This window comes from Meles meles, chromosome 13 (assembly GCF_922984935.1).
Source record: "Meles meles chromosome 13, mMelMel3.1 paternal haplotype, whole genome shotgun sequence".
NCBI lineage: Eukaryota > Metazoa > Chordata > Mammalia > Carnivora > Mustelidae > Meles > Meles meles.
In genome coordinates, this window is record NC_060078.1 from 53,047,713 (window position 1) to 53,073,132 (window position 25,420).

General features: G+C 40.0%; 1 protein-coding gene across 2 annotated transcripts in view; it reads right to left on the reverse strand.

The window, feature by feature from the left end:
* The window catches only part of IDE (insulin degrading enzyme), a 111,500-nt gene that overhangs the window by 68,494 nt on the left and 17,586 nt on the right, over positions 1-25,420 (reverse strand). For both annotated transcript variants that reach the window (XM_046027055.1, XM_046027054.1), the window contains exons 2-4: positions 11,527-11,711; positions 10,319-10,526; positions 4,635-4,804 (exon numbers count right to left, since the gene is read on the reverse strand). In XM_046027055.1, the coding sequence (XP_045883011.1) occupies positions 4,635-4,804; positions 10,319-10,526; positions 11,527-11,711 (563 nt within the window). The remainder of the gene's footprint in view (positions 1-4,634; positions 4,805-10,318; positions 10,527-11,526; positions 11,712-25,420) is intronic.

Sequence of the window (25,420 nt, forward strand, 5' to 3'; positions counted from 1 at the left end):
TTTTCTGAGTCTACCAAAATGCCTAATAACACTTGGTTTGGGACCTACTATGATGAAATAAATTTTTTTTATTTTTATTTTTATTTTTTTTTTAAAGATTTATTTATTTATTTATTTGACAGAGAGGGAGATCACAAGTAGGCAGAGAGGCAGGCAGAGAGAGAGGAGGAAGCAGGCTCCCCGCGGAGCAGAGAGCCCGATGCGGGGCTCGATCCCAGGACCCTGAGATCATGACCTGAGCCGAAGGCAGCGGCTTAATCCACTGAGCCACCCAGGCGCCCCGAAATAAATTTTTTTTAAAGATTTTATTTATTTTATTTGACAGAGATCACAAGTAGGCAGAGAGACAGGCAGAGAGAGAGGGGGGAAGCAGGCTCCCCGCTGAGCAGAGAGCCCGATGTGGGGCTTGATCCCAGGACCCTGAGATCATGACCTGAGCTGAAGGCAGAGCTTACCTCACTGAGCCACCCAGGTGCCCCATGATGAAATAAATTTAATGTACTGGCAGACCAGAATTTTTTCTTTTAAAGAAAGAATATAACAGGGATCAAGATATTAGATAGTTACAGTTTGGTAAAACTTTCATTTTGGCTGTTTACACAATCACACATATATATGCTCTGAATTATTAAGTAAAACATCCTTCTACAGTGGGCTGTATACGAAAAAGTTTGAAAGCAACTGATATACTAATTTGAAGCATGAAAAACCACTATGAAGGACAAACATCTTACTGTAAGGTTTTCTTAAAAATAAATAACACAATGCTTGGCTTTTGTTCATTTAAAAATACTCAGCTTTTCCTGTTATCTTTATCTAAATAATAATGTTTTAGGGGCACCTGGGTGGCTCAGTTGTTAAGCGTCTGCCCTCAGCTCAGGTCATTATCCCAGAATCCTGGGATCAAGCCCCACATTGGGCTCCCTGCTCAGCGGGAAGCCTGCTTCTCCCTCCCTCACTCTCCCTGCTTGTGTTCCCTCTTGCTCTCTGTCAAATAAATAATATCTTTTAAACAGTTTTAAATATATTTTAATATTTTAAGTATTATTATTATTATTATTATTATTAACATAATAAGTCCTAATCCCTTGATGGAGAAAATGACCCACATTCACAGAAACATCTGAAGTCAATAAAAATAAAAGAAGTAAACTAAGTATAAATTTCTGAAAAGGATTCTTTTTCAAGGATCACTTCTGTAAAATGTTATAAGTGTAATTTCTAGAGTGAGGGTATACAGCTTCCATCATGTTTTCAAACATATCTGTGACCTCAAAAATGGACAGAACCTCTACTCCAAAAAGTTCAATGTTAGGTTATACTTCTTTTAAAAACAATTTTTTGAAAAGATTATTTGAGAGAGAGCACACACACAAGCTCACGTGCCTGCATGAGTAGGGGGAGGGGCAGAAACAGAATATCTCCAATAAACTCCTTACTGAACACGGAGCCCAGTGCAGGACTCAATCCACCACTTTGAGATCAGGACCCGAGCCCAAACAGAGTCGGACACTTAACTGACTGAACCACCCAGGCGCCCCTAGTTTATACTTCTAAAATCAGAAGGTAGGGGCGCCTGAGTGGCTCAGTGGGTTAAGCCTCTGCCTTCGGCTCAGGTCATGGTCTCAGGGTCCTGGGATCAAGCCCCGCATCAGGCTCTCTACTCAACAGGAGCCTGCTTCTCCCTCTCACTCTGCCTGCCTCTGTCCTGGCTTGTGATCTCTCTCTGTCAAATGAATATATAAAATCTTTAAAAATAAAATAAAATAAAATCAGAAGGTAACTGGACATTTGCATTACATCTATCACATTTTCTGTACTTCTGTGCTGAGTCTGGCTCAGTCATCTCTTAACTGTTCCTCTTACCTCATACTTCACTGACTAACTGCCCAGCCTTGTCAGGGGTTTATTAAAAACAAGCATGCCCTCAGAATCCAGCCATACATAAATGACCATTCAATGTCTCTCTTCGCCCATCACTCCTAAAACCTTCCTCCAGAACATTTTAAGACTGTTCCTTGGTTGTGACCAGAAGTAATATCACCAGCCTTATTCACCAGATTTATTTCTGGAAGATTTAGGGCGCTTCCTGATTATGCTGATTATGATTTGTCACCAGTGAGGCTATTTAAAAGAAAACAACTCTCAAAGAGGAGCTCCAACACGTTCTGCACAAAAGCAGCATTGTTGGTGTAAGTAGCCAACCAGAGAGACGACTTAAAGTACAACAGTTTGGATGGAATGATTTTGAAATTTGTTGTTTTTGTTTTTACAGCTCATATCCCCTTCTTGATATACCACACATGCTCACATTCTCTATCAAAGCCACCTTTTTCGGGGCGCCTGGGTGGCTCAGTGGGTTAAGCCGCTGCCTTCGGCTCAGGTCATGATCTCGGGGTCCTGGGATCGAGTCCCACCTCGGGCTCTCTGCTCAGCAGGGAGCCTGCTTCCCTCTCTCTCTCTCTGTGCCTGCCTCTCTATCTACTTGTGATCTCTCTCTGTCAAATAAATAAATAAAATCTTTTTCTTTTTCTTTTTCTTTTTTTTTCTTATAGGGGGAGAAGCAGAGGAAGAGGGACAGAAAGAATCTTAAGTAGGCTCTACACCCAGCACAGAGCCCGACACAGGGCTAAATCTCTCACAACCCTGAGATCATGACCTGAGCCAAAATCAAGAGTCAGATGCTAAACCAACTAAGCCACTTAGGTGTACCCAAAAGCCACTTTTCAAACAACTCAGAGCTACACAGACATTTTAGGGACCACAGTATTCATCTTAGCCATGATATTGACACTAACTGCCATGTACTAGAGATGAAAATCTAAAGAATAAAATATCACTGCTTCTAATCGCAATGTTTATAAACTCCTATAATTCTCTTTTCTCTCTCTGCCCCTCCCCCTGCATGTTCCCTCTTTCTCTCTCTCTAAAATAATAAATCTTTTTTGAGGCGCCTCGGTGGCTCAGTTGTTAAGCACCTGTCTTCAGCTCAGGTCATGATCCCAGAGTCCTGGGATCAACCCACACATCAAGCTCCCTGCTCAGCGGGAAGCCTGCTTTTCTCTCTCCCACTCCCCCTGCTTGTGTTCCCTCTCTCGCTGTGTCTCTCCCTGTCAAATAAATAAATATAATCTTTAAAAAAAATAAAGTAATAAATCTTTTCTGAAAAATAAATTAACTAAACAAAAACTCCTAATTCAGGGCACCTGGCTGGCTCAGTCAGGAGAACATGTGACTCTTAATCTTGGGGTCATAAGTTTGAGCGCACTGAGTGTAGCAATTACCAAAAAATAAATAAATAAACTTAAAAAAAACTCCTTCTAATTCTGCAAAGCTATGCTAATTCCCTGGCTGCTGTTGGGATATACTGGAATGGTATCCAAACTGAAAGAAAGCTGTCTTTATAGTCTTAAAAAATGTTCCCAAATTAAGTTATATAAGATGCATAAATTTGTAAGTGCACTGAACAATCTATTATTTTTATGCCATTTTATAATCCCCAAAGCAGTATTTTAATCATAGCAGCCTGTTAACGATTACATCTGGTGAGTGGGATTGGCAGAAGTAGATGAGGAAAAGAGAGTTTTTGTTTTTGCTTTTTTTAAAAAATACTTTTGCACTGTTTAAATATTTAAATTAAACACACACATTTTAATGAAAAATTGAATAAAGAAAAACAGTAAAATTATGAAATCAAGAATCTCCACATTTATTCTATTCTACTCCTTGTCATCCCCACCTCTAATCTCTTTCCAGGAGATTGCAGCACCCTGACAGCAAGGGCCTAGTGTGTCTTCCACAGTATTTGAGCTCCCAGAGCCACCCCTAGGAGGGATACTAGACCTGTGCAGGGAGTAGAGATGGAGGCGATGGGAGCAAGACAATTCAACAAGCCTTGAAGTGAGCATTTTAAAAAGCACTCCTATTTGGAAGGTAGACTTCAGAATACAAGGATCTTATTTTCTCTTTGAAATGCTACTTAATGTCTATTCACACCTCTAACTGTTGCTGCTCCTTAAACATTCAGACCCCTCCCTGTTTGAATGATGGCCAGAGTACATCTCCTAGAGGGCGAAATAATTGCTTACTTACATCATTATTACCATCACTTTGAGTATATCATCCCAAGTTTTATGTATGAAGTCCACTGCCAAGAGCCCATCTGACATCTTTTTGAACTACCAGCTAAAATGCTAGTCACCTGTTGGAGTGACTTCATTCTTCCTGTTGCTAAACTCTGAATACATTCTGTATCTTCTTATCCAACAAACTTGCTTCATATTTGATCACTGTTCTTTTTTTTTTGATCACTGTTCTTAATAAACCATCACTTTCTCCATGCATCTCTTACAACTAAGCTTCGGCCTCATTTCAGGTCACAAGTCACAAATATGAGTTCCTACACAGGGACCAGATAGATAACAAAGCGTAGGGGTATGGTAAGCAATAACAGGGAGTAGCAACAATATAACAACATTTTCTCAGGACTGCCAATATATAAAGAACAGGGTACTAGGAATGGGGAGTTCTAAAATCCTCTAACCTGAACTATAAAATACAATACTGTGAAAAGAGGCCATGGGTTTAAATGAGGTCAGAGAAAACTAATGCATGAAAGCCGCTGTTTGACAAACCTGTTCCAAATTTGCTGAAGGGGTGTTTGGGATTCCCTGTAGCTTTTTCCAACTGGAAGAGTCTCCAGGCATCATTCATCACATTCTTCTCATGTTCTGAATCAACCGCATTCACCTCTCTGTCTTTGCAACTCTCATCAAATAAGGGGCACAAGAAAAATTGTGCAAACCTAAGGGTGTGAAACACAATTAATAATTTAAAAGCTGTTATTTTAAAAGAGTGGCCTTTAAAAAATAAGTTTGAAACTTAACAGATAAGAAATATGAATTCTACAGAACCAAAAAACTGCCATTGCTACCAAGAAAAAAGAAATGCGAAATAAGTTCCAAGTAACAGAAGAAAAATACTGGACATGTGTAAATTCAGAGGAACCAATCTACCCCAGATATTATACTCCACAGACACACTTCAGATGCCAATCCCAAGTTCACCTTGTACCTGGGCTTCTAACTAACTGCCTACAGGTCAGAGGTTCCTACCACCTCCTCTGGTTCAATTAATTTGCTACAGCAGCTCACAGGACTCAGAGAAACCTTTTAGTTACTAGATTACCAGTTTATGATAAAAGGATATAATTCAGGAATAGCCAGATGGAAATGAAGCACAGGGCAAGGTACACAGAAAAAGGCATGGAGGCCACTCTCCCCAAGCTCCAGGTTTTCACCAACTAGGAAGTTCTGCAAACCCTGCCCTCTTGGTTTTTTACGGAGGCTTCATTACATAAGCATGACTGATTAAATCACAGGCATTGGTGACTGAACTCAAGCCCCTTCTCCCCCTCCTGGAAGGTCTAGGGATAGGAGTGAAAGTTCCAACCTTCCAATCATAGGGCTAGTTGCACTGGAAACCAGCCCCCCATCAGGTTACCTAAGGGCTTCCCAAAGTCGCCTTAATAACATACCAAAAGACACCTTTAACACTCTCAGTCACTTGGGAAATTCTAAGGGTTTTAGGAGGTTTTGGCCAGAAATAGGGAGAAAGACCAAATATATATTTCTTATTATAAATCAACAACAGCAAAAAGTCAGGCAGACTTAGAAGACAGTAGCAATCAATTTAAAATATGCAATTTGACAAGTCATGAAAATCCTTGTTATGTACGGCTAATTCTCCAAAAAAGGAAAATGCAGGTGACAGTTCTTGGGCAAATCAATCTTAAATTTACAGTTTTAGGTGCAAATGCACTAAGACTCAGACATTTCAGGACAAACTAAGTGACCTTTTTTTTTTTTAATTTCTTTTTAAGTAGTCTCCACACCGGGCATGGAGTCCAACATGGGGCTCAAACTCATGACCGTGAGATCAAGACCCGAGCCGAGATCAAGAGTTGAACACTTAACCAACTGAGCCACCCAGGCACTTCAAGTGACCCACTTTTTTAAAGGCTCTATTTGAATATCTTTTCTTCTTATGGAGAAAAACAAACCACCTTTAACTAGTGGGGAAAGAATAATGGAATGAAAATCCTATAACACAGTAGTTTGACGAAGACACAATTATGGGCTTTTATAAAATATTAAGAGAATTTAAAAATTTTAATAACCAGTGATTCAACAAATCACATGGCATTTAACTCTAACATAAGTAACCAAATGCTTCTCTTGAGGCTATCCTTTAGTAGTAGTACCAAAATAACAAGTGGGAGACCTGGGTGGCTCAGCTCAGGCCATGATCCCAGGGTCCTAGTCAGGACAGGATCCTAGACAGGACAGGATCGGCAGGGAGTCTGCTTCTCCCTCCGCACCCACACCCCCTACTCATTCTATCAAATAAATAAAATCTTTTTTAAAAAAAATAAAGTAACTTTAGTTATAAGTTAATTCTCCTGCATCAGGTTGCAATTTAAAGTTTGTTTTTTTTTAATTTTATTTATTTATTTGACAGACAGAGATCACAGGTAGGCAGAGAGGCAGCCAGAGAGAGGAAGGGAAGCAGGGTCCCCGCTGAGCAGAGAGCCCGATGCGGGGCTCGATCCCAGGGCCCTGAGATCATGACCTGAGCTGAAGGCAGAGGCTTTAACCCACTGAGCCACCCAGGCGCCCCTTAGGTTGCAATTTAAAGCATGATTTCACAAAGTAAATCTTAAGAAACTTTAGACCCCATCTTATAAAAACAAGATCCAGAAATCAGATGAAGCCACAAAGCAGAGGCTGTCTGAATAGGGCCTAACAGACTCCCGGATCTATAGGTATCTTACCAACTGCACTTCACGGTTCAGTTGTCAGAGAGACTGTTATCACTACTTGATACTTGATACTTATTTTATGCACACAGTAATATGATACTGTGCTAAGTACTTTACACATACCAATCCAAAGGAAAACTCCATCTATCTGGAATCTATAATCAAAGATACATGGAGGGGCGCCTGGGTGGCTCAGTGGATTAAGCCGCTGCCTTCGGCTCAGGTCATGATCTCAGGGTCCTGGGATCGAGCCCCGCATCCGGCTCTCTGCTCCGCAGGGAGCCTGCTTCCTCCTCTCTCTCTGCCTGCCTCTCTGCCTACTTGTGATCTCTCTCTCTCTGTCAAATAAATGAATAAAATCTTTAAAAAAAAAAAAAAAAAAAGATACATGGAAACAGATATTTCTGGACACGTAACTTCTTTTACTCGTTAAAGTGCCTAAAAGCACTTACCATAGCTGGGTAGGCCCATGAAAAGGGTCATGATAAAGACACAACATAATGGGGCTCCTGGGTGGCTCAGTGGGTTAAGGCCTCTGCCTTCGGCTCGGGTCATGGTCTCGGGGTCCTGGGATCGAGCCCCATATCAGGCTCTCTGCTTAGCTCTCAGGGGAGCCTGCTTTCCCCTCTCTCTCTGCCTGCCCCTCTGCCTACTTGTAATCTCTGTCTGTAAATAAATAAATAAAATTTTTAAAAAAAGATACAACATAATATTTTAAAAAGATCCTCTCATGAAGTGCCTAGGTGGCACAGTCCATTGAGTGTCAGACTCTTGGTTTCGGCTCATGGTCATGAGATGGAGCCCTGTGACTGTCTCTGCACTGAGTGCAGAGTCTGCTTAAGATTCTCTCTTCCTTTCCCTCTGCCCTACCCTCGCCACACACACATGTTCTCTCTCTAAAATAAAGCCTTAAAAAAAAAACTCTGATACAAGTGTTTTTGCTTTTTTTTAAATCCTCTGAGTCAAGTAACAGACATCCTCCATCATACAGAGATTATATGAACATCTGCTGTAGCACTCATAAAGCAGGAAATTAAATTCAGTGTATGATCCCAGGGAACTCATTAATGGAAGTCTTCTGGGAATACATACAAAAAATGATTACACCTCAAAGCTGCTGCCTAAAGACTGAAACATAATCTAGAATGAGTAAGAAACAGGCTACTATGACCCAGACACATATTCCAAACCCATGTTTCTTCCCTGTTTATGTTCTTTCCACTAAGGAATAAATTCAAACTACTAAGTTTTTTAAAAATATGATGACTATTATTAATATAAGTAAGCATATAAAGCTTGTACTAAAACTGCTAAGTCAAAATTCATTACAGACCCATCAAAAAGTTATGGAATTACACTTCCTTAGCAATAAAGAAAACTATAAAAAGTTACCAAGAGAAAAATTACACTTTGGATAACGAATCAAATCACTAGTATGACAAAAAATTAGAAATTGTTAGCTATGTAGAAAACTGACCAAGAAATTGAACTGGCCTAGGGGCACCTGGGTGGCTCAGTGGGTTAAAGCCTCTGCCTTCAGCTCAGGTCAAAATCTCAGGGTCCTGGGATCGAGCCCCGCATCAGGTTCTCTGCTCGGCGGGAGGCCTGCTTCCTCCTCTCTCTGCCTGCCTCTCTGCCTACTTGTGATCTCTGTCAAATAAATAAAATCTTTTAAAAAAGAAAGAAACAAAGAAAGAAAAAAAGAAATTAAACTGGCCTAATGGAGCATGGTCCAGAAAACACCTTCACAAAATTTCCCTAGGGTTGAAACAGCTGGTCGAAACATTCTGTGTTACACAATGAGGTATCACCTCACATCAGCCAGAATGGTTATTATCAAAAAGACAAGAAACGGGGCCCCTGGGTGGCTCAGTGGGTTAAACCTCTGCCTTCGGCTCAGGTCATAATCCCAGGGTCATGGGATAGAGCCCCGCATCCGGCTCTCTGCTCGGTGGGGAGCCTGCTTCCCCCTCTCTTTCTCTGCCTGCCTCTCTGCCTACGTGTGATCTCTCTCTGTCAAATAAATAAATAAAATCTTAAAAAAAAAAAAAGACAAGAAACAACAAGTGTTGGCAAGAATGTGGAGAAAAAGAAACCCCTATGTTGGTGGTAATGTAAATTGCCACTGCTACTGTGGACAACAACCTTCAAAAAATTAAAAATAGAACAATTATATGATCCAGCAATTCCACTTCTGGGTGTATAACCAAAAAGAAAAAAACACTAATTTGAAAAGATATAAGCATCCTGATGTTCACTGCAGCATTATTTACAATAGCCAAGATATGGAAACAACCTAAGTATCCATGGACGGACAAATGGATAAAGAAAATGTAGTGTATATACACAATGGAATACTACTCAGCTGTTAAAAAAAAAAAAAAAAAAAAGAATGCAATCTTAACCATTTGCAACAACATAGATGGACCTAGGGGTATTATGCTAAGTGAAATAGGTCAGACAGAGAAAGACAAATACGATCTCACATTTTGTAGAATGTGAAAAACAAAACTCATAAATACAGAGAAGAGACTGGCAGTTGTCAAAAGAAAGGGGATTTAGGAAGTGAGTAAAAGGAGTCAAGAGATACAAACTTACAGTTGTAAAAGTCATGGGGATATAATGTGCAGCATGGTAACTATAGTCAATAATACAGCATTACAAACTTGAACGTTGCAGAAGGGTAAATCCTAAAAGTTCTCATCATAAGAAAAAAAATTTTTTTGTAACTTTGTATGATGACAGATGGTAACTAGACTTACCATGGTGATCATTCTGTAATGTACATAAATATTGAATCATTATGTTGTATACCTGAAACTGCTACAATGTCAACTCTACTCCAATAAAAAAAAAAAAAAAAAAAATCCAGGGGCGCCTGGGTGGCTCAGTGGGTTAAAGCCTCTGCCTTCAGCTCAGGTCATGATCCCAGCGTCCTGGGATCGAGCCCCGCATCGGGCTCTCTGCTCGCAGGGAGCCTGCTTCCTTCTCTCTCTGCCTGCCTCTCTGCCTACTTGTGATCTCTGTCTGTCAAATAAATAAATAAAATCTTTTAAAAAAAAAAAAAATCCATATGCACTAAGTATCCCTGAGACTAGAGTAACTAAAGGAGAAGAGAATGTTTAAGTTCTAGCATTCTGGAATAGGAGCAGGTCTGAAAAGAAATCCATGACACTATTACAGTTTATTCTTCATGACATGCTTCATATGCAATACCAGTTAGAACAGGAAGAGCTGGTGAGAATTCTGTATGTCAATAAAATACTATGTAGGGCTGAAGACTGGTTTAAAGCCATGCCATTATTTTCCCTCTACCACAAGGTAATATCACCCATTATTTTTCTTCTTTTTTATAAAACATAGGGGAAAATACTGGTTAAAATACTTTTTGTTAAGCTATAAAGCTGTGAAGACATTTTTGTAAAAACAGTAACTGTTACTACTATTAATGTAATAAAGTACACAAAACTGGATAATTCATAGAGTATTTGGCATTACCTGTCCAGGGCACCCTCTAGGTGTTCGTGGGAAACATCAAAATAGTAATTGGTATGTTCTCCACTAGTAAAGGCATTTGAACTTCCTGCATGCTCACTGAGAAACTGGCTGTATTCATTTTCTTTAGGGTATTTCTTTGTTCCCAAAAATAGCATATGTTCACAAAAATGACTTAAGCCAGCAATATTTGGAGGATCTGACAATGAACCTGAAAGAGAAGAAAAAAAACACATCTTTTTTTATGTTGAAAGTTATAAAATACAGATGGATTGCAAATGATCTGGAACTTCTGTTAACATGACAACTCCAACCATATAGCCAGAGAAAGTTAGGCACAGTCTGCTCTAAAATGGTATTGTGTAGATTCTTAGCCTCAGCTTCTGATTAATTAGCCAGTAATTTGGGACAGATTACTCAGTCTCTCTGGACATTAGTTTCCTCACACATCACACTGGAGGGAAAGAAAGAGTTGAACTGACTGTTTTATAAGAGCTAGAACTTTCTAGTTCTGGCATTTTATTGCAGGAGATAATACAGTGTAGTGGTAAGAGCATAGGTTGAGGGTTACCAGCTCTGCTGACTGCAAAATTGTGAGCACACTACTTTATCTGGCCTCAATTGCTTTTTCTATACATACCTAATCTAGAGAGCTGTGTGAATGCAAATCAAATGAGAGCTACAAAGTGCACTATGTCGTACTTGGCAATAATTATTTGTCCAATACATGATGGTTATTACCTTATTTCCTCAATTTTAAAATGCTATTGAGTTAAATAAAAGCTTTTCAGAGAGGAAAAAAAGAAACACACCTATGTACATATAGGTGAGAAACAACCTGATGAAAGCTACATTAAATTAAAAGGAAATGTGCACATAAGAATCTAGAAAACATGTTATTTCCTAGTGTACCAAAAGTATACAAAAGTGAAAGCATTACTATTGCTACTCTAAAGGATGGGAATTGATTTCCTTACTGCTAGGTCACCTTAACTGAGAACCTGACAAAATGTCTTGGTAAATAAATGTAAGACTATTTGATTTTGACGAATGTAGATTGCCAATAGCTGTACAGGGCTACTGCTCCAAGTAAGGTAAATCAAACCAGTAACTAGGAGGTCTTCATTTGCACACATATGGAGAGTTCTAATAAATGTCAACATTAGATGAAGAAAACAGAACCAAGCTTAATTCACAATTTTAAACTGTACCTATGTGCACATCAAGTGCTGCTGATGACTTATCCGTGGTCGGATCACTGATGAGAAGTACTTTGATACCATTGGCCAGCTCTAGCCCACGGTATTCTCGCTTGTCTTCGGGAGATTTGATAATGTGATTTCCTAGTCTCTTGATAGCTGGATTATTCATCTTGCTGTAAGTCTTCTCTTGGAAACTGAAAAGAAAAAAAGTTTTAATTGTTGCATTATGGGGGCGCCTGGGTGGCTCAGTGGATTAATTGTTGCATTGTGGCTTAATTTTTTTTTAACGAATAAAGAATAGTATCAAGCAAACCCACATAATATATCATCAGATAAAAAATAACTAGAGGAATTTTTTTTATAGGTCATCAACAGAGTATAATCATTCCCCTCTTCCCTCTTACCCCTCATTCTTTTGTTAGAGAAATGCTAACAATATTGTTTTTGTGGAGCCCTATTTAATCTAGGAGAGCACCTGGGATGGGGATTTGAGACAGGATAGGTTGGGTGATGAGCTGGTCAGTGTGCTGACCTAGAATGGATTCTTAATTACCAATAACTGCTTTCCACATATTTCAGAAATATTTACTGAAGTAAGATGAGAGATTGTGTAAAGATTATTATTGGGCCAACCAAAACATTGCTCAACCTGATGATATTCAAAGACAGGACAGAGCTAGAACTCACAGGTCTGATACGCACATGCTCATAACATAGGGGACAACCCCCCACGAGAAAAAAAACCTGTTAAGTCCTGATACAAATAAGAGACCTGGGTTACACTATGAAAGCAAAGAAAAAAAAAGGAAAGAAAGAAAGGTAAGAAAGGGAGGAAGGAAGGAAAGGAGGAAGGACATACAAACAAAAAGTGGGAAGGATCCAAGTAATTTTTATAATCTGGTGAAGTAGTCCTCTCCTGTCCTCTCTAGGAAAGCTGAATTACTAAAATGAGAAGAGGATGTTAACACACAGAATTCTGTAGGAGTATTGTCTGGTATTAGTGCAGGGAAGGGATGTTCCAGAGTTAGGGATTATGCATGTTTTTGAAACAAAGAGTAGCTGCTTTTTTGGTCTATGTTGGGAATCATCTAAGAGACAAAAATGAGCCTGTTATCATCAATAAGCTAATAATCAGGTAAAGCCCAAAACATCTGACACTAGAGAGGAAAAATGAACCTATGCTAGCATATTTTCTTCTTACCTGAAATACAAAAGAAGTAGATCTGTCTGCTCCTTAAAGACTGACAGGCGTTCAGATTTAAAGATAAATCAGAAGGGGCATAAATAGGCATTATTTTATCTTCAATAAAACCTTTATTTTTTGCATTAAAATACCTGGAAATTGAGGGAGGGAAAAAAATCTGGCTTGCTTTTATCACAATACCTTCCTCTCTGAAATTGTCTATTCTTCTGAGTAACAACTGATAAAACAAAGAGGTCTGCTCCTATTAAGATTGTCATCTAGGCACCTGGGTGGCTGATTAGTTAAGTGTCTGCCTTTGGCTCAGGTCATGATCTCAGGGTCCAGGGACAGGGCTCCCTTCTCTGAGGGGAGTCTGTTTCTTTCTCTGCTCCTCTCCTGCTCGTGACCTCTCTCTGTCTCTCTCTGTCTCACTCTCTCTCTCTCTCTCTCTGATAAATAAAATTAAAAAAAAAAAAAAAAAAAAAGACTGTCATCTAGATCTCCTTTTGGGAAGACTCTTCAGAATTTTAAAATAGTATAAGTCATACTAAAAATATAATACTGTTTTTTTTTAAATCACATAGTACTTTATATAGATAGTGCTAATAGTCATGCCCTATTTATAGTAAAACTATTTCTTGAAAAATAAAGTATAAAATATAATGCTAACACTTTTGGAATATAAGATTACCACTGGAAAATTCAAAAGCAATTTGGAAGTTATAAGGTATTATTAACAACTCCTTTCTATTTCATTAGTCACAAGCCACTGAAGTTCGATGCTCAAGACAGATGAAAATATCTGAGTGCAAAGTCTTAGAAATGGTGTTTTGCAGTTAAAAAAAAAAAAAAAATCTCAGTGTAACAGAAAATGATCTACCTGAGCCCCCAAAGAGGGGCAACAAGGATAACAATCCCGGCTAAGACATTTCCCAAAGGACAATCTGTTTCCACTACAACAAATGCCTTCAGTACGTGGCCAATTTCAAGGACTTTAATCTGGGTTAAGATTAAATAAACCATGAGGCAGCCTCCATTAAGACCCCCAAGAAGAAGGGCAGCATTACAAGAAAATAGGAAAGCTCAGTGTGTACCACAGAGAAGAGCCTATGCTCCTTCCTATAAGGCTCTACTGGGTGGGGTGGGGGGGGGGGTTCTTGTAATGGGTTTCACCAAGTGGGAGCAAAAACCAAAGACTAGGGGCGCCTGGGTGGCTCAGTGGGTTAAAGCCTCTGCCTTCAGCTCAGGTCCCCAGGGTCCTGGGATGGAGCCCCGCATTGGGCTCTCTGCTCAGGAGGGAGCCTGCTTCCTCCTCTCTCTCTCTGCCTGCCTCTCTGCCTACTTGTAATTTCTGTCTGTCAAATAAATAAATAAAATCTTTTAAAAAAGAACAAAAAAAAACAAAAAAAAACCCAAAGACTATTTTTGATTTCAATATGCGACTGCTTTCACCTAACTCCCTCTACTGTGCTTGCCCCAGTTAGTCTGGCCTAGGAGAACCAAGGGCTACAAATGACTAAAATGTAATGACAATGATAATGGAGCTCTAAAATGTCTGTCCAACCCCCAGCTGTGGTGGGGAAATAAAATACAGCTTACTTTCCTAGGACGAATGGTCTTATTCTGTGGGAGGTGAAAAAGTCATCAGAAGATAACCACCCTCCACTACAGGCTACATTCCCCTTATCCAGATTTCCATTTTTCCAAAGGAAAAAAAATATGTGCCATCACAGTTCATCACAGGCATGTACAGAACTCATTGAGATAGTGAAGGCATGCCTGATTGATATCCTTCGTGTGGCTGAGCACAAGGAGATGGATTTATTCTCTAAGTCAAATATAAAAATTAGTCCAACTACTTTTAGACATTTGTATAAGAGATCAAGGACGACTATAAATTTCTATGTTGGCAATGCTACCAAATCAAATATCATGACTTGAGGAAGTAAAAGCCAAAAGAAACAGTAGCAACATCTTCAAACAAGATCCATCCCCAGCAATCTATATTCAGTAGGCATAGTCTGGATCCTTGCAGCCTAGCTATATCAGCACATCCAACAACAATTCGATTCTCACCTTCTGGAGAACTGAAGGAAATGATCGGGAACTCCTCTGATGATGAATTCACCAACAGCTTGTCTGTCTCTGTATTTATACTCATGAGATCATATCCCAGCTCCCTCATTAGCATAAAGCCTTCAGGAGTAATTCTGACTTTCAGATGACAGGCTGATGCTAACTCAAATGCTTTCCCAGACACTTACTTGATATTTTTAACCTAAGTCAAATCTTAGGAGCAATAAAACTACTTTCCATTTTAGCAACCTTATCATACATTGGAAACTTCGTAAAGCATAACATTGTCAGTGTTCAGCATTCTGATAAACTGGAGAGAGATCAAGTAATTACAGCATATTTTGTAGTTCTGCTCAGAATTTAAAACAATGCCTAAAATCACATTAGGTAAAAGCTGGAAGAGTCATTACAGATTATCTAGTCTTTTACAGTAGGAGGACTGGCAGCACTGGTCCTTCCAGAGAGCTGGTTAATAATGCAAAATATCAGAAACCACTGAGAGACCCACTGAGCCAGAATCTGCATTTGAACAAGATCCCTAAGTGGGCTAGTCTCATCTTACTTATATGGAAACTGAAGGTCAGGGAATTTAAATTGCTTGTCCAGGATCATACAGCAAAAGGTTACAATTAGAACTCAACTCTTAACTTCTAGTCCTGTGTCCACCCCAGCTCCCCCAGAGCCAAAGGAACATTTAAAGAGGCCTATTAAGGTGCAGACACTACATCACATATGTTAGCTATAAAGATGCGTGCCCCAGAGCCCTTGCTCTGATGGACCCAGGACTAGTGAAGGGAAAACAGGTCATTATCTTTTAAGTGAGGTGACAAAGTTGTTCCCGGGGCACTATGAGAATAATGAAATGGGGGAGGGGGAATAATGAAATGGGGGCAAAACTCTGACTAAGAGGGGAGAGAGGGGAAAGAGAAAGTAAGTGGAAGCATGCCAAATAAAAGGAAGGACATACCTGAGCAAAGGACTGGTGGTGAGAAAAAAACAGAAGGCATAAAGGAGAAAAACAAGAGCTTGGAGTTAATAGACCTACAACCAGAACGCTCTCTGAACGATCATTAATTTTTATCTAGACAAGTAAAGACCTAAACTGCAGGTGTGCAAAATCAAATTCCCACAGGGGTCATTTCCAAATTCCCATACCAAGAGGAAGTTTTTTATGCAAATAATCTTTTATTCAAATGACCTTCTGCAATCTTTCCCACCCACCTATTTTTTAAGATTTTATTTATTTATTTGACACGGAGAGAGAGATTACAAGTAGGCAGAGAGGCAGGCAAAGAGAAAGGGGAAAGCAGGCTCCCTACCGAGCAGAGAGCTGGGCTCATCCCAGGACCCTGAGATCATGACCTGAGCAGAAGGCAGAGGCTTAACCCACTGAGCCACCCAGGTGCCCCTCTCCTATCTCTTTAAAAGGTGTCTCCCAGCCTATGTAACAGGAGATTGAGAAATTTTACTTTGCATTTGCTCCTTACCCACCAGACATATTTAAAGGTAGACCTCATCTATTTCTAATTTCTAAATGCATGACCTATAAACCTGAACAGGTGAATGACCATGCTAATAGCAAAATTATAAATCAAAACCTCCCTTCTGTGGAATCCATCCACCCACTCCTAAAACGATGGGCAGAAGCTGAGCTTGCCTACTGTGCTCCTAAATGTGGGGGAGGCACCCAGAGAGAAAAATGCCTGAAATCAGAACCATACAATAAACATCTTTTCTTCCCTGAGGAAGACAGAGGTAAGAGAGAATATCAAGGTAGTGGTGGTATGAGCTCTAGGATGCTTCAGTATAAGATCACCTACTCTCAAATACTATTCATGTTATTTGACCTAAAAAATCACAACGTCTCTCAGGGAAGCAAATACCCATGGCTCTTCAGTTATACGGACCAGTATAACTCACTTTATACACCAGCTAGATCATAAAGGTGGGTATAAACTAAAATCTTGTCAATTAAATCTTATTTTCCTATGATGAGATGTTTGCCTTTCTTTGTTCCAAGCAGAATGTCAGCTGTTCTAACTTTGTAGCCTATGGAAAGAAGTTCACCATGAAAAAATGAACTTTTAAATGAATAAGGGTGGTTGCAAGTTAAAGGACTCCAACAGCAGCACCTGGGTGGCTCAGTTGGTTAAGCATCTGACTCTTGATTTCAGCTCAGGTCATGATCTCAAAGTCGTGAGATGGAGCCCTGTGGCAGCAGCTCCCCACTCAGTGCCCAGTCTGCTGGAGATTCTTTCTTCCTCTGCCCCTCCCCCTGTGGTGGTGTGTGCGCGCGCTCTCTCTCTCTCTGATATAAATAAAATTGAAAAATAAATAAAGGAATCCTATAGCAGCATTTTAGAGATAAGTGCTTTTGCAAATTTTTAGTTTTGGTGACTACATATCACTGGCTATTCATTTCAAAAGTGGTAAGCTTAACATGGAACACTTTATAGGGGCCTTATGGAGGTTGACGCAAACGAGAAAAACCTTCATTTTATGCCTCTTGCCACACAGTTACTAAACTACAGTTTTCTTACAGTTGTAGTTTGGGGACTGAAGGTGTTTCACACCTTCTTCCTTCTCCTATAAGTAGCCTTCAGGCTGCTAAAAAATTTAAGATGCCACAGTACAAAACCAAGACTAACAATTACTCTCATTTTTAAAGTGTCCTATGCTTTATAAACTGCTCATTTAATTTTCCCATTCTCCCTAGGTGACAGGTCACAGCAGCTGTTGATGGTCATTCCTCTCACCCCCAGAAGAGGAAACAAAAGCTCAGTGATTAAGTGACTTGCCCAAGGGCATTTACACAATTGATTTGTGGCAGAGCTGGAACTATAGAAAAAGAGGAAGCGTGGGAAGGGGAGGAGCAGAAGGTGGTACTTAAGAAAATTATATATGGCTTTCTTCCTCAGCTCCCACAGCCCTTCCTTGACCCAATTCCCCTGCCTTACAATCCCAAACAACAAAAACAAGGAAACAAACATTAAAATAGGTCAAAATAAATGCTGCAGTTCTCTTACTCCCTTCTCCCCACAGAAAATAGAGATAGGAAGTGGAAGGAGCCTGGAAGAATGCTTCTCATCTGCCAGACTCCTGGGAGGAGAACCATACTATCTCATGATACTTGGATAATAAAAAATAAAAAGGAAAATGTATGGCAGGATTAAATGTATGGCAAGTTCAAAGAGAGAGGAGTGTACAATCATTTCACGCATGAAAGGGAATACAATAATAATGCCAACAGTAGATACGGTAGGGCTGTGGTTAATTTATTTTTCAGAAGCATAAAGTAAGCCACATGAACAAATAAAAAGGAGAAAAGTAACAATCATCTGAGTAGATGCAGAAAAAGTAACTAAACTCAACAATTTTTTTTAAGTCTGCAAACTAGAAATAGAAGAAAATTCCTTCATCTGAAAAAATATCCACAAAAACTACAGCAATTATCATACGCAATGGTAAAATAATGCAGACACCCACAACCCCCTTCCCCACAAATAGGATGTCACTATCCTCTCTTTTATTCAACAATGGGCTGATGATTCTGACCAGTCCAATAATGCAAGAAAAAGAAAACACAAAAACATGAGAAAGAAAGGGGAAAAGCAACTACTAACGTTATTCATAGGTGACATGAGACATGACTGTGTATGAAGGGGTTCTGGACAAGTGTCCCCAAATTGTATCACTTTGGCATGTGGACTATTTTGAGCTGAAGGCAATTAAGACCCTGCAGGCTCGGGGCGCCTGGGTGTCTCAGTGGGTTAAAGCCTCTGCCTTCAGCTCAGGTCATGATCCCAGGGTCCTGGGGTGGAGCCCCACATCAGGCTCTCTGCTCAGTGGGGAGCCTGCTTTCCCCTCTCTCTGACTTTGCCTGCCTCTCTGGCCACTTGTGATCTCTGTCAAATAAATAAATAAAATCTTAAGGAAAAAAAAAAAAAAAAAAAGACCCTGCAGGCTCTAGAGAAATTATGGTCCCTCCTGTAACTACCTAGAAGAATCTAAATTGGGGGTCTTCCCCAGAAGTAGAGTTATTACCAGAGATAAATTTTATCTGAGTGACTCATATGTATGGGGGCCAAACACTTAGTTATCAAACATCTGTTGTTCTTACCGCCCTGTGAACTACCCTCCTCCTCTTTGAGGCCCCAGGCCTCATCCCACTCCTTGGCTCCGGATGGCAATTTCACCTTTCCGTCTTTGAACCTCTCATCTGTGTATGGTTCCTATATATAAAAAATTAAATTTTATTTTCTGTTACTCTGTCTCATGTCAATTCTTAGACCAGCTAAAAGAACCTCTGAAGGATAGAAGAAAAGTTTTCCTCCCTAACATGTACACAGAAAACTCCAAGAATGTCTGACAGCTTCCATTTCTGGATGGTTAATAATAGGTCATAGCAACCACATTCAGTTCAATAAACACAAAAGGCCATGATGAGTTAGAAAATCACATTTTCAAAGATACTGGAGAGTTGTAGAAGAAATGAGGATTGAATGAACACAAATCCAGAGTTAGTCAAGCCCTCTGGGATGGGCTTGATGACCATCTCCAGTCTTCTTCTCTGGGTGCATTTGTTAATTTTGAATGCAGACTGAAGATGACACTTGGCCTAAGAAGAAGGACTCTACTCAGGGAAGATAATCAAGGCTTTGGTGGGTGCATGAGTTAAGTGGGACAGATTAAAGGCTCAAGATGCCCCAAATCCACAGCTGATTTTTGTCACAGATTTTCTGAGCTATCACTACATATCCACCAGAATGGCTAAAATGAAAAAGATGGAAAATACCAAGTGTTACAGAACTTATAGGGTAACCCAAAGTCTCATATACTGCTGGTGAGAACGGAAATTGGTACACCCATTTTCTTAAAACTGGCAGTCTAGGGACACCTGGGTGGTGCCATCAGTTAAGCACCCAACTCTTGGGTTTGGCTCAGGTCTGATCTCAGGGTCGTAAGATCGAGCCTGGCATCAGATTCCACATTTAGCACTTGGGTTTCTCCCTCCTTTCCCCTTTACCTCTCCTCCCACATGGGTGCACTCTCTCTTAAATAAATAAAATCTTTAAAAGATGGCAGTCTAGGGGCGCCTGGGTGGCTCAGTGGGTTAAGCCACTGCCTTCGGCTCAGGTAATGATCTCAGGATCCTGGGATCGAGTCCCGCATCGGGCTCTCTGCTCAGCGGAAAGCCTGCTTCCCTTCCTCTCTCTCTGCCTGCCTCTCTTGTGATTTCTCTCTGTCAAATAAATAAAATCTTAAAAAAAAATAAAAATAAATAAATAAATAAAAAATAAAGATGGCAGTCTATACTAAAACTGACAATATGACATAAAAATTCATATATTATATATATACCTGAAATAAGTGCATTTATATGTTACAGCAATACAATGTACAATAGCCAAAACTAGAAATGATCAAATGTCCATTAATAGTGAAAAGACATGCTGTGATATATTCACACAATGAAGTAATACACAACATGAAATATACAAAATGAGAAGCCTAGAACAAGGTTCAATAAGGATGAATCTCACTACCGTAAGGTTGAGTGAAAGAAGCTTTATGCAAACACTGTGTCCTCCCACTTATATAAAGTGCAAGAACAAGTAAAATCAAGCTAAGCCTTTTGTCAAGATAGTGGTTTCCCTCGGGGTCAGGGAGCAGTGATTAGAAGCAAGCATGAGGGAGGCTTCATGATACTCAGGATACTGGTCACATATCGGGTTATACAGGTAGGTTCAGTTTGTGAAAATTCATCAACTTGAACACCTATGATATATTTCAATTAAAGGTTTTTTTTAAATAGGGTCACCTGGGTGTCTCAGTGGGTTAAAGACTCTGCCTTCGGCTCAGGTCATGATCCCGGGGTCCTGGGATCAAGCCCTGCATCAGGCTCTCTGCTCAGCAGGGAGCCTGCTTCCCCTTCTCTCTCTGCCTACTTGTGATCTCTGTCTGTCAAATAAAGAAAGAAAGAAAAATCTTTCAGTCTTTTAAAATAGAGCTTTTAAATTTTTTTAAAGGTTTTATTTATTTATTTGACAGAGGGAGAGAGAGATCAAGTGTAGGCAGAGTCAGGCTAGGTGCGTGGGTGGGTGAGGAGGCTCCCTGCTGAGCAGAGAGCCCGATGTAGGGGTTGATCCCAGGACCCTGAGATCACGAGCTGAAGGCAGAGGCTTAACCCACTGAGCCACCAAGGCACCCCTAAAATAGAGCTTTTTAAAAATATCAAACATGGGGCACCTGGGTGGCTCAATCATTAAGCGTCTGCCTTCGGTTCAGGTCATGATCCCAGGGTACTAGGATCAAGCCCCACATTGGGCTCCCTGATCCACAGGAAGCCTGCTTCTCCCTCTCCCACTCCCCCTGCTTGTATTCCCTCTCACTATGTCTCTCTCTGTCAAGTAAATAAAAAATAAATAAATAAAAATAAAAATAAAATAATAAAAACATCAAACATAATAAAGGAGGAAGCAGATACATGAATTACTCAAGGCTAATATCATCACGCACAAAAAGTCATCTTGGAAATGGTGCCACATAGAAACTGAGAAGCAGCTCTCCAGATCAAACAAGTGCTAAGCTAGGAAGGCTCACTAAGAAACAATAGTCCAATTAACATGATAATTATCTAACCCTTCTCAGGTGTGTCTTGAGACAACTATTTGTGTTGATGTCATCTTGGCCAGAAGAAATAGGAGGCCCATACGTACAGCATGAGTCAATTTAACTAAATCAATAATAAAGTATGATGTTAAATATTTTAACTCAAGTCTTTAGTCACTAAGTATGATATGAAAACTAGCTTTGGAGTAATTACTTACTTAAGATCACAGTTAAGATTAAAAATAAAACTTGGGGCACCTGGGTGGCTCAGTGGGTTAAAGCCTCTGCCTTCAGCTCAGGTCATGATCCCAGGGTCCTGGGATCAAGCCCCGCATCCGGCTCTCTGCTCCGCGGGGGAGCCTGCTTCCTCCTCTCTCACTGCCTTCTTCTCAGCCTAGTTGTGATTTCTCTCTGTCAAATAAATAAAATATTTAAAAAAAAAAAAGATTCTTTAAAAAATATATATTAAAAATAAAACTTGATACTCCCAGCAACCAAGAGTGACAAGCAATGAATATAATCCAAATTTTAAAAATGATCAAACTTTAAATAAATGTTCCCCTCAGCAATTTTCAACATTTACAATCAAACAACTTCTAACTCAGGAGAATGAGACAGGTTCTTTATTTTAAAACAAAACAAAAAGAATACTATATAAAGTTAAAATTTCTTGGGCAGATGGGTGGCTCAGTGGGTTAAATGATGGACTCTTGGTTTCAGCTCAGGTCATGATCTCACAGGTCAGGAGATCAAGCCCCAAGTCAGGCTGCCTGCTCAAAGGGGAGTCCTCTTGGATACTCTCCCTCTGCCCCTCCTCCCACTCAATCTCTCTCTCTCAAATGAATAAATAAATCTTAAAAAAAAAAAAAAAAGTTATGTGAGGTGGGGTGCCCAGGTGGCTCAGTCAGTTGGGTGTATGACTCTTGGTTTTGGCTTGGGTCATGATCTCAGGGTCATGAAATCAAGCCCCACATTGGACTCTACCCAGCAGAGAGTCTGCTTGAGAATCTCTCTCTCCCTCTCTATCCCTCTCCCTGTGCCCTCTCCCCCTCTCTCTCAAATAATCTTTAAAAAAAAAAAAAAAAGTAATGTGAAGTGTTCATATGAGTCTGTTAAACTTGACAGAGGTAACTAAAATTCCATCAGACTTGAGCAGCTTTTATAGCATTTCTCCCATAAAATAGGTATAAAACAAAACGAAACAAACTTCATTAAGGCCCAGTGTCTGGTACATATGAGGCACTCACAAATGGTATAATCATCATTATTATGGTCCCACAGGGGTGATATGCAAACAGACCCACCTCAGTAACCACCATGTTATTACCAGCATTCTTATTATACACTCATGCAAACTCCAGTGCTATGTTGTCATCTCTAGAGGTCAAAACATTCACTGGACAGACTGGTAACAGCATGGTACTTTATAAGACTATCAGAAAAACAGGTAAATAATTATCCCTTTATAACTGTTATAGGCAATCCACTGTTTATGGCTGTGGTTCTCAACAGGTGACAATTTTGTGGGACATGTGGCAATGTGTCACAACTGAATTATCACAACTGAAGGGTGAAACTGGTCACTGGTGAGCAGAGGCCAGAGATGCCGCAGTGCACAGCACAGTCCCCACAACAAAGAATTATCCAGCCCCAAATGTCAACAGGGCCAAGGGTGGAAGACACTAGTTTATAGTTCTGAATATATCACCTAAAAATAATGAATGAGAACAACTGCAACCAATTCAATCGGCTTAAAATAAAACCAGGAGATAGCCTCATCAAAACAAAGAAAGCTGGGGCCTCTGGGTGGCTCCGCAGTTAGGGGTCCAACTCTTGATTTTGTCTCAGGTCATGCTCTCAGGGTCCTGGAATTGAGCCTGCCTCAAGCTCTGTGCTCAGTGGGGAGTCTGCTTGAAGATTCTCTCTCCCTCTCCCTATGCTCCCCTCCCCATTGCTCATGCTTGCAGGTGCTCTCATCCTCTCAAATGAATAAGTAAAAATTTTAAAAAACTACACAAAGTTGAGAAGGTATTGACATTTTAGCACAAGGAAAGAAAAGGAACCACACACCAGTAGAAGACAATGTTGCTCAGAAATCAAAATTTATTAGCACTAATGGGGATTTTGAAGCTACTTAGTTTGATGTCCATTAAAGAGTCCCATGCAAAGTAACCCATTCAAGATAACAAAGCCAATCTGTGCCAAAGAGGGCTTTACCGCAGACCTTACAACCCCTAGACAGAGTGACTATTCCACTATACTACACTACCCCCCACCCCCAGAACAGAATTACAGAGCAAATAAGACATTCTGTCACCAGATGGCAGTCTGGAGTACAAACTCAGAACCAGAAATCTAGGGGTGCCTGGGTGGCTCAGTCCTTAAGTGTCTGCCTTAGGTTCAGGTTATGATCCCACGGTCCTTGGGATCAAACCCCACATCAGGCTCCCTGCTTGGTGGGAAGCCTGCTTCTCCCTCTTCCTCTACTTGTGTTCCCTCTCTTGCTGTGTGTCTCTCTCTGTCAAATAAATAATTAAAAACTTTAAAAAAAATAGAGAGAGAACCAGAAGTCTAGCTCACTGATACTCTCCCAGGGTACCTGGATGGCTCAGTTGGTTAAGCGTCCAACTCTGGATATTCAGTCCTGTTCTGTGGACGATTAGTTGACCACAGAGTTGACAGCCCATTTCTGGATCTATTCTGTTCACTGACCTATGTGTTTTTGTGCCAGCACCATACTGTCTTGGTAATTACAGCTTTGTAATAGAAGTCCGGAATCATGATGCTTTTAGATTTGCTTTTCTTTTTCAGGGTTGCTTTGGCTACTCAGGGTCTTTACAAATTTTAAGATGGTTCAATATTTGCAAATCACTCAACATGATATACCACACCAACAAAACAAAGAATAAAAACCATATGATCATCTCAATCAATGGATGCAAGAGAAGCACTTGACAAAAATTCAGCATGTTTATAATAAAAACTCTCAACAAAGTGGACTTAGTAGGAAGATACCTCAACATAATAAAGGCCATAAATGAAAAACCCTCAGCTAACATCATATACAATGGTGAAAAACTGAGCTTTTCCTCTAAGATCAGGAATAAGACTAGAATGTCCACTCTTGCCTCTTTTATTCAATTAGTACTGGAAGTCCTAGACACAGCAACACTTATAATGAAATGACAGAAAGAGAAAGAGTCTACAAATTCAATGTAAACCCATGAAAATACCACTAGTATTTTTCACAGAACCAGAACAAATAATATTAAAATTCGTATGGAACCACAAAAGACCCAAAACAGCCAAAGCAATCTTGAGAAAGAAAAAGCTGGTGGTTTCACAATTCCAGCTCTCAAGATATACTACAAAGTTGTAGCAATCAAAACAGTATAGTACTGGCACAATAACAGACACACAGATCAATGGGGCAGAAGAGAGAGACCGGAAGTAAGCCTATATGCTTACTTACAATGGTCAATTAATCTATGACAAAGGAGGCAAGAATATACAACAGGGAAAAGAGAGTCTCTTCAACAAATGGTGTTGGGAAAACTGGACAGCTACATGCAAAAGAATGAAAGTGGACCACTGTCTTACACCACACACAAAAATAAACTCAAAATAAGTAAAAAACCTAAATGTGTGACCTGAAACCATGAAACTCCTAGAAGATATAGGGAATAATCTCATGAACATTGGCCTTAGCAATGTTTTTCTAGCTATGTCTCCTCAAGCAAAGGCAATGAAAGCAAAAATAAACTATCAGAACTACCCAAAAATAAAAACCTTTGCAGAGCAAAGGAAACTATAAATAAAACATAAGGCAACCTATCGAAGAGAAGATATTCACAGATGATATATCCAATAAAGAGTTAATATACAAAATATAGGGATGCCTGGGTAGCTCAGTCGGTTAAGCCCTTGCCTTTGGCTCAGGTCATTATCCCAGAATCCTGGAATGGAGTCCCACATTGGGCTCCTTGCTCAGTGGGGAGCCTACTTCTCCTGGCTGCCACTCCCCTTGCTTGT